The sequence below is a fragment of the Pundamilia nyererei genome, unplaced genomic scaffold (genome assembly GCF_000239375.1).
Source record: "Pundamilia nyererei isolate P.nyererei 1_Seehausen unplaced genomic scaffold, PunNye1.0 scaffold00192, whole genome shotgun sequence".
Lineage (NCBI taxonomy): Eukaryota > Metazoa > Chordata > Actinopteri > Cichliformes > Cichlidae > Pundamilia > Pundamilia nyererei.
In genome coordinates, this window is record NW_005187593.1 from 505,483 (window position 1) to 515,430 (window position 9,948).

A 9,948-nucleotide genomic window follows, 5' to 3' on the forward strand; every position below is an offset into this window, starting at 1 on the left:
TATATATATATATATCTTTCAGAACATTTAGAGTTTATTTATATTGTCTGACATCATATGGAGTTGTGACTGCCACAGTGTTTGCTGTAACTGATAACTTAGTTATCTAGCTAACAGGATAATGTTAGCTAGGATTAGCTTCGTAGACAACTATAAAATAAAAGTCTGGACCAGGTAAAGGCAGGACATCATAAAATGCAGGAGTGTATTCACAGAGAAGGATATTAAATAAGTAACCCTGATTTAACAAACAAAATAAACTTGTTTTTTTTTAACCCATATGAAATTTTTGTTGTCATATACATGTTATACAGAGTCTAATCTTCAATGATAAGGATACATATTTATCTGTGATAAATTTATGCTAACATTTTGCTGTGATCTGTTCCTGCTAAAAGAAAGTTCTTCCTCCCCCCTTTCACCATGTCCTTACCCACAGGCTCATCATTCTCTCTTTAATTTTGCAGGATATTTATCTCACAATACAAGGCACTTTTAGAGTTCGATCTGTTCAGTATTACAAAAAACTAGCAAATGAGTCCATAAACAATCGCTATAAGTGTTTGCCGAGCGCAGGGATCACACATTTCTTCATAACTGGATTTCGATTTTCAATCACAGCTGTCGCCCCCTAGTGACCATAAGGATAATGCTAGTTTTTTCATTTACAGGGTATCAGTCCTGGCATGAAAATCTCCCCATCTAGAGGGCAAAAAGCTTCTTCTTGTATTCCTTCAAGTCATCCTTACAGGGTTGAGAGCGAACCGTGCCAGCAGCCTTTCTCTGTCCTCCTCAGCGAGTAACCCCGGTCGGGCTGGCCGGCATGAGGCTGCTCTGAAGGGGATGAGAGAAGGATTCCAGCAGGGTGTTTATAGTCAACATGAACGGCATTTTAAGCCGATCAGCGACGTGAAGGACGAGGCGCACATACATCCGGACCCGAGCTGAGTCGAGCCAATGTAAAGCAGCAAAACGACTTGCAGCCCTTACATTGTTTTTATTTATTTTTGTATTTTTAATCCTTCTTCATTTTATTTTATTTTATCTTAATCTATTCTGCACATTTACTCTTGCATGCATGGCCATTTTGACTTGTTGCCCTGATCATTTATTCTAGGATAAAGAAAAAGCAAAGCGGAGCGGGATCTGTGTTTTAAAAAGCAGCAGATATTATAATTATAATAACGACGACAGCACAGGCGCTCACCTTATTACACGGCCGCAGGTCTCCGGCGCCTTTAACTGATGATGTATGAGCGGCGATGATGATGATGGTGGTGATGCTGAGTAAAAAGCTGCAGCTTGGGGACCGGGAGGCCCACGCCTGCTCCCTCATCCTCAGTCCGGGTCACAGAGCGCCGGGTGTCCGCTGCCTGGAGCCGCGTACTCGAAGCGGGCCGCACAAGAAGAGTCCCTGTCATTGATGCTCCCGCCTGCCTGTCTCACCCACTCTCCCCTCCTCCACCCACAACAGCGTCAACAGGCTGATAATAAAAATCGTTTCCGGTACAGGTTTTCAAATTAAAGCTCTCTTGTTACGTCCTATGAACCTCAGTTTTTATCACAACACCGTTATCCTGGGTTTATTCTCCAGGGTTTTATAATGTGTGGTTATTATTATTATTTTTAAATTTAAAATATATGCAGTGCACTGGTGTCCTTTCTCTCAGTAAAACTGTGTACGATCTTAAAATAAATGTCTCTGAATATTAGTTAGCGAAGAGAGTTAATCATTAATCTGAATAATGAGATCTGCATCTGATGGAAAAAGATTATAATTTAAAATACAATACATGTACAAATAATTTCTAAACATTTATTTAGTTTGTAATTTTCTCTCTGCAGGATTACAATCACTAGTTGTACCTAAAAATAAAACACCTTGTAACATGGGTCCAACATTTTTAAAACTGAATTTCATCCTGTCTGTATTTATTTATTTTATTCTACATAAACTCCGATTTGGCGATGGTGAGATGTCCTAAAATTTATTTATTTTTCTAATGTTTACACATTACCTAATGTTAACATAACCTAACATGGGCGATTGTGGCTCAAGAGTTGGGAGTTCGCCTTGTAATCGGAAGGTTGCCGGTTCGAGCCCCGGCTTGGACAGTCTCGGTCGTTGTGTCCTTGGGCAAGACACTTCACTCGTTGCCTACTGGTGGTGGTCAGAGGGCCCGGTGGCGCCAGTGTCCGGCAGACTCGCCTCTGTCAGTGCGCCCCGGGGTGGCTGTGGTTACGATGTAGCTGCCATCACCAGTGTGTGAATGGGTGGATGACTGGATATGTAAAGCGCTTTGGGATCCTTAGGGACTAGTAAAGCGCTATATAAATACAGACCATTTACCATAACCTGTTCACTTTAGTATTCACACAAAAGGCAGATTAATGATTTTTAATCTCTTTTTTGTACATCAGTCATCTAGTCTTTTGTACAGACTAGATGACTCTTTCTGCAATTTAAAAGGGGTTTGATAAATATTATTTCCTCAGTCTCTTTAGCACATGTAGTCGGACTTACACTCATAATGCAACAAATCAGGAGATTATGTTTTCTTATTTTCAGTTTGATTGCACAGTGTTTGTTCATTTGTGAAGCCACTTATTTGCTATGCAACTGTTATAATGAGTAGTGTCACAATCCATTTGATGTTTACCCTTAAGTGTAACAGAATTCAATGGATCTGTGACAATGGGGGAAAAAATCCCCCAAACCCCAAAGCATAGTAACATCAGTGACACAATAAACTACCCAGGGATTGGGTGGAATTGATTTAGACATACAAACACAGGATTAATACTACTACTACTACTACTAATTATTATTATTATGACAAAACTTCATGAAGAGCTTTTTATTTCTGTTAATGGTTAACGGTGGTGTTAGTTAGTTGTAACAGCTCTGTTGTGATTCATCATCAAGGTGACACCAGTGACAACTTCTATAAAAAAAAAATTCTAAACCTATAGGGCATCAAACCACATGTTGTCAGTCTTGTTTTTCTCACAAAATTTCTTTCTTCTTTCTTTTTCAGTTCTCTAACAACTTCAACTAAATGCGTCATATGAAATTATGATATAAAAAAGAAAAGGTCTGAAAAATGAAAAGAGATACTGAACTCGCCACACCAATTTTTTGCAGCGCTTCACGAAACATGTTACAGGAAGTCATTAGATGTCGGCACCGCGGTGTTTTCCTTCAAAATAAAAGGCTTTTCTTAATCAGCAACGCCAGTGACACAACTCCAGGGTACCGTTACTTTGTTTAGATACTTCATAATATTTATTTGACATTTTATGTTTGTCATATATGTATTATTGCAAGACACAACATTGTTTCTTAGTGCTTCATAGACTCAAGGGTTAGTGTTAAATGACCTAATAAGTGTAAATCATTCTTCTGTAAATATGTACGTGAACTGGACTGAAAATGATTTAAAAAAGCAGCCAATGTCCAAAGAAAAACTTTGAAAGATATTCAGAAATCCTGGAGAACTGCTGCTCAAGCCCACTTTAAAAATGACAAGAAAGTCTGGTTCCTTGGAACCAAAATATAAAGAAATTATGGTCAAGCTGAGGTGACCACAGCCAATAGCATCTCTGACAAAACCCCAAATTAAATTTTTATTTAATTAAAAAATCTAAATAAATAATAACAACTAACTAATCAAAATTAGCCAAACCAAATAAAATAAGTAAATAGAAATAAATAAATAAATAAACAATCACAAAAATAAATAGACTAATCAAAAGGGGGATCAAATATTTAACATACTCTTATCATTTATTCAAACCATGTTATGTAATTCTAATAACGACCTGCTGGGGGCAGTAAGGTGTCTTTGATACGCCTAATCTGCCAATAATTCCAATGGAAGAAGAAGACGCACACGATGTAGGGTGCAGAATCAAAACAGTTAAATTTGACAGCTCGACATTGTCCCTCACAAGGAAAATGTTATGAAAACGTTCCTGGCAGGCTGAGAAACAAACCGTGATATTCAACCAACATTTTCAGAAAGTGGGGCCGAGTTGTGGAGGAATGCCATCACGGGGAAAAGCTTCTTTTGGCCGGTTTATCCGGGAGCGGTTGCAGCGCCTCTACAGCTAGCTGATTAGCTTCCCAGCTCCATGGCGATCTACAGGCTGAGCATTACCATATATAGACCGGGCACGGAGCTCCCTGGCCGGTGAAATGTAAACGGCGACGGGCTCGGGAGACTGAGAAAGGGAAAGCAAAGACAAAACTCAGCTTGAGAGACCAAAACCACCATCTTCACCATGTCATCCGAGCAGATCATCGCCATCATCATGGATGACAAAACCTACGAGGTGAATAAAAAGAAGCTGATTGAGAAGAGCGACTACTTCCGAGCTCTGTACAGCTCGGGGATGAGGGAGTCCACGGAGGACTCGGTGCAGCTGCAAGGACTCAGCGTCCTGGGCTTGGAGCTGGTCCTGGAGTTCATCAACACCTCCAAAGTCCAGGTAGTCAACGAGACTCTGGAGGATCTGATCGAGACCGCCTCCTTTCTCCAGGTCACCTCCATCCTTAAGCTCCTCACTTCGGAGATCCGGCTGGAGAACTGCGTGGAGCTGTACAGCCTCTCCGAGGTGTATGGGACTCACGACCTGCGTACCGCTTGCCTCAAATACATGACCTGCTACTACCACCCCATGCTGAGGCGGCCCGAGTTCAGCAGCCTGGCCTCTGCTGTCAGGGACCAAGTCAAGGAGATGCGCATGAATGGCACTGCCACCCTGGTGGCCATCGGAGACTTCACCAGCCTGTCCCTGGACGTTCCGGATCAGGATGAGCCCTGGTCCATGCTGAGGTATGGAGAGGTGGAGCAGCGCTGGAAGCCTCTCGCCAACAACCTCCCTCCAGATATGATCAACGTCAGGGGGTATGGGTCGGCCATCCTCGATAACTACTTGTTCATAGTTGGCGGGTACAGGATGACGAGTCAGGAGATCTCTGCTGTGCACTGCTACAACCCCTGCAGGAACGAGTGGAACCAGGTGGCGCCACTCAACCAGAAGAGGTAACACGAGTCCCCACTTGGTCCCCATTGGTTGCCTTGCATTGCGTTTCAGTCAGTGATTCTTCTCATGCAGGTCCAACTTCAAGCTGCTGGCTGTACAGGGGAAGCTGTACGCTGTGGGAGGCCAGTGTCTGGGCACAGTGGAGTGTTACAGCCCTGAGCAGGACTGGTGGACCTGCGTCTCCTCGATGCCCGACCCGCTGGCTGAGTTCTCTGCCTGTGAGTGCCAGGGTATGATCTACGTCATGGGTGGATACACTGCGAGAGGTGTGTGTACAGGAGCTACAGCAGCATATACACTAACACGCCAACACAGTCCGACAACAGTTTGGAGAGTAACTGTGAATTTTCATCTAGTGATTCTTTCTCCTTTTTTTTAAGGAGCAAAAAAAGCCCACATTTAGAGGTTGAAGGTGACGTGAATCATTTCACAGCAGAAACCACAGTGCGAGATGACCTGAATAAAATAAAAAATGCGGTCTTTAAAATTTCATTTATTAAGAGAAAAAAGTTATCCAAATCTACCTGCCCTGTGTGAAAAAGTAAATACTCCTCTTGTTAACTCATAGATTAATTGTGATTAACCAAATTTTTTTTGCCACACCCAATCCTGACTACTACTTTTTCATGGCACTGTAGTTATAACTCCTCCAAAAAACAGAACTTAATTCCACAGAGTAAAAACCTCCCTGATGGCTGTATGGTATTTTTAGCCTCTGGTTAGTCTCAACAGATGTTTGTATGTCACGGTGATTCTGTTGGAGAAGACTTCCTGTTAAACGGAGTTCTTCCTCCCTGCTGTCGCCATGTGCTGCTCATAAGGGAACATCTGTTTTTTTTACTTTTAGTGTCAGGTAACTGTAACTCTCATATCAAGGCAGTTTATAGTGTAAAGACAGTAAACATTTTCCTGATACGTTTTACTGAAAACATCAAGATGTTTGTTTTGTTAAGTTTAATCGTCACAAGGGGAAAAAATTAGGCTTAAAATAAGAGAAGCGAGAGAAGAGGAACAAACAGAACACAGATACCCAGGACAGTGTGTTTTCCTTATACTGTGAGGTCACTAAGTAAAAGTGAGTTAAACGGAAAATGACTTTGTGTGAATTCAGATTTTCTTGTTGTTGCATTGTTGCACTTCCTCTCAGTTGGCTGTGGTGTTTGTCACGTTGTCCTTGTGTTGTTTTGTCACCGTTGACAGTTTGAAGTAGATGTTTTACATACCGTTAATGCAGAAGTGCATCCATCCCTTTCTTTGTTTTCCGTTCCTCACCATAAAGAATTTGTGATTATCCAAATCTGATCGCGTTTCCACACTGCAGCTTCTTCCGGTGATTTGTTAATAACAAAGTCTGAAACATCCAGCTTCACCCTCCTCTTTGACTCTAATGAGACCACAGTTTACAAAACAAACATCGTGTGCTTTGCAGCCATAAACTCATCAGCAAAGTGTTTACTGAGTTCATACTAAGAGGGAGCCGAGGACCTTTTCTCATGCACTTCTGTACAACGTAACCATCTGCCCCCTGCTGGCTGTTAGAGACGCAGGCTTTGCTGCACCCACCAGACGTTTTTGGATCTTTCTTACCTACAGCTGTTTATATTCTCAGATTCAGTTCCTCTTGAGCTGCAGTTTACTTTTCTCAAACAAAATTAGATCACTTTTTTACCCCCTTTAAAAAAAACTACTCTAAAGGCATTCGTTAGAACCATTATGTCCATGTCACATTTTAGCGCCCAACGAGAATTTTAAGTAAAGTAAAAAATAATAAATACAATAAGCAAAAAGACAAAAATATAATTGAAATGAGAAATCACACAAAAAGTTATTAAACTTTTACAGTAAAAGCATGGACCGCACATGCACCTTAAGGTAGTTACTACACACCCAGACTGATCTCTGAATGACTCATTATTTCTATATTGAGTAATTTAAGATTTTGGTAGTTTGGATCCTTCATATTTGGGTCTGCTGAGCTGCTCCTGCTTCTTATAATCCTATAAACTCTTCATTTTAATGTGTATTTATCCCTTTACCAGTCAGCAACATATCGTTTATAATCAGGACACCTTGTCCCGGATTATCTCTTATATAACCTTAATTATAAGGGATTTAGCACTGCTGGGTGAACAGGATATCAAAGCGGTTATTGCTTCCATATTTGGGTTTTTGTTTAAATAAGATGAGCAACTTCAATGCATCTCCCAGGTTGTAGGAGATTTTATAAGATTTAAAAACTATTCTTTATTTTATTATCGGTTTGTTTATGTTGGAGCACATTCTTACATTTCTCTTTGTTAATTATTCAGTCATTCTGTGTTTTTTTTATTTTATTTTATTTTGGGCTTTCTAATATTAAATATGTAACAATTACTCTCGTAAAGTTTTTTTTGTTTCTTCTTCCCATTACACCGGACAGAGAGGAACACAAACATCCTCCGATACTGCCCCATCTCTGACACCTGGACGACGTTCCGATCCTGCCCGGCTCACATCCGGAAGCAGCAGATGCTCTCCGTGGAGGATACCATCTACCTGGTGGGTGGCTACACCCACGAGCTGGACACGGGGCTGCGGCGGCGACGTCCCAGCCAAACGGAGGACGTGCTGACGGTGCAGTCGTACAACGTCACCACGGGGGAGTGGCTCCAGCTGAAGGAGAACACGTCCAAGTCGGGACTGAACCTGACGTGCACGCTGCACAACGACGGTATCTACATTATGAGCCGGGACGTCAGCCTGCCCACCAGCCTGGAACACCGCGTTTTTCTCAAATATAACATTTTCTCAGACGCTTGGGAGGCCTTCAGGCGCTTCCCGGCTCTGGGACAGAACATGCTGCTCTGCTCACTTTACCTTCCTAACGTGCTGTGACACGCAGAGCGGCGGGAAAGCTCGAGCACTGTTAACAGACCAATTATTGTTGCACTCATTGGGGATCTGTGGCGTCAGGGTGTGGTTGGCAGTTTGAACGCCTCGTGACCGCCGTGCCTCGGATTTAAAAACTTGAAAAACGTGCAGTACGCTAAAGATACTGCTGTGGATGCAAATGGAAAAGCTATAATCACAAGTGTGGCCCAAAGCATCATCAGAGGTAGCACCAGTTTGTGCCTCTCATGTGTTAAAGTCAGCAGTCACCGTTAAATAATCACCAGGTGAAGTTTAGAAAACACAGAACCAGCTGGTTTTGCCTTTTGAAGGCATTTCCACAACCCTCAAAAAGTCTCCTCTGACCATCTGGATGAGCACATGATGGTTGGATTGCAGATTTGAAAGGTGGAGGAACAGCATACATATGGTCAAAATAGTCTTTTAGGGTCCTGGAAATGATGTTTGATGAGAAAAACATTTCCAATTCAAATAGTGTAAATTATATCACGTAAAGAGCTTTAACAACCTCTTTGTGTGACGCAGCATGTGAAAACCAATCTGGAGTCCAAATTTCAAAACTTCTAGTTTAACATGCAAAATATTCATTTTTGTTTCTATGAATTTCTTTCAGAGAGACTAAAAAGTCTGCAGCATCACTGTGGGGATGAGTTTTCCTTATTATTTGTAGACTGTGAAGTTAAAATGAATATTTGAAAAACTGGAAATTAATTTTGCGCACAGCCTGGATCCTGCATATTTTTCACATGCTGTGTTACTCTTTAACCTTTACAGCGTGACATTTCTGTCCACACTCTTTCCAAAAATCATTTAACAAAAACACTGAGAAAATAAACTGAAAGAAAATATTAAATACAGCTTAATTAAAAAATAGAATAATAAAAAATATACTAATTATTTTTAATTCTTTTTTTAATAAAATTTCCAGTTTTTCATGTTTTAATTTATTACTACATGGAGGATATTTAGCAGGTCCCAGGCTTAACAAAATTCAGAATAATCATTATAATAAAAACATTTTTTGGAAGCAGCTGACTCAGTAAGCACAGACTGCAAACACTAAAACTGCTGACAGTTTCTTTATATTTTTATTTTGGTTGATTTTTTTTAATTTACGAAAAACTTTTTATTCGTTTTATTTATTTCCTTTCTGTCTACTTTATTTTATTTTATTTTAACTAAAATATTTCAGCACCCAGAGTTTTCAGGCGATTTGAAAACCCCTCCGCCTTTGAAATGAGACATGACACTCCGAGTTAGGCTCTGTGCAGATCTCCTGCCTGCCACTGTTTTGTCTTAAGCAGACTTAAAACGCACTTTTCTACTTTTACATCCACGACCATACAAAACATGAGAGGCACTGACGAGGGCTGCATAACAGCATGCTTTCAAATCTAACGGCCACGTTATTCCTGATGTTTACACTCCATTGGCATCAAAGTTTAACATAACACAGCACAACACACTACAAACCTTAAAAAAATCTCAGAAACAACATGCATTAATGCTCTGCACATGGCAGGTAATCATAACGTGGCTTTGGTTTTACACTGCCAGTCGTACAAGGAGCAGAAGTTCTTTCAGAGGGAGCTTCATGTGTTGTATGAACACTTGCATAGTCTTACTCTTCAGAGAGACACTAAGAAAAGCTTAAAGTGCGATTTCATGAACTGATGCACACGTGCCTTCTGCAAGGATAAAAACAGGAAAAAAAGCACAAGATGCAGGACTCTGTTACATTTCCAGCAACCAACCAATATTGCTGTGTTTACTTTCTGATTTTTGCTGAAGCAGGTTTTGTTTTCACTTCTGCGATGAATGGAGGGACGGGTGCAGGTTTGAGAAGTGAGTCTGAAACTGCTGCAGTGGTTGTTTGACAGTTTGGACATTTAAGTCATGACCAATAAAGGTGAAGTTCAGGGGTCTGTTCCAGTGTCTTCTCTTTGCTAAATGCTATCCTACTAATCAGATACACACACACACACACACACACACACACACACACACACA

At 41.0% G+C, this 9,948-nt stretch overlaps 2 protein-coding genes across 2 annotated transcripts in view; one reads left to right on the forward strand and one right to left on the reverse strand.

The window, feature by feature from the left end:
* LOC102215691 (UPF0577 protein KIAA1324-like) overlaps positions 1-1,470 on the reverse strand; it is a 15,945-nt gene extending 14,475 nt beyond the window's left edge. Inside the window, exon 1 of the mRNA XM_005747250.2 lies at positions 1,208-1,470. Within this exon, the coding sequence (XP_005747307.1) occupies positions 1,208-1,336 (129 nt within the window). The 5' untranslated portion in view covers positions 1,337-1,470. The remainder of the gene's footprint in view (positions 1-1,207) is intronic.
* Positions 1,471-3,888: 2,418 nt separating this feature from the next.
* On the forward strand, positions 3,889-7,958 carry klhl42 (kelch-like family, member 42). Its single transcript, XM_005747251.1, has 3 exons — positions 3,889-5,048; positions 5,122-5,315; positions 7,469-7,958. The coding sequence occupies exons 1-3, from the start codon at positions 4,285-4,287 to the stop codon at positions 7,921-7,923; spliced, it is 1,413 nt and encodes a 470-aa protein (XP_005747308.1). The 5' UTR covers positions 3,889-4,284; the 3' UTR covers positions 7,924-7,958.
* Positions 7,959-9,948: the final 1,990 nt, after the last annotated feature.

Excerpts from the sequence above, each read along its gene's own strand:
- klhl42 (XM_005747251.1), top strand. The coding sequence starts at position 4,285 with ATGTCATCCGAGCAGATCATCGCCATCATCATGGATGACAAAACCTAC. Across the intron at positions 5,049-5,121 it reads GCGCCACTCAACCAGAAGAG|GTCCAACTTCAAGCTGCTGG; the intron begins GTAACACGAGTC and ends CTTCTCATGCAG. Across the intron at positions 5,316-7,468 it reads GGGTGGATACACTGCGAGAG|AGAGGAACACAAACATCCTC; the intron begins GTGTGTGTACAG and ends TACACCGGACAG.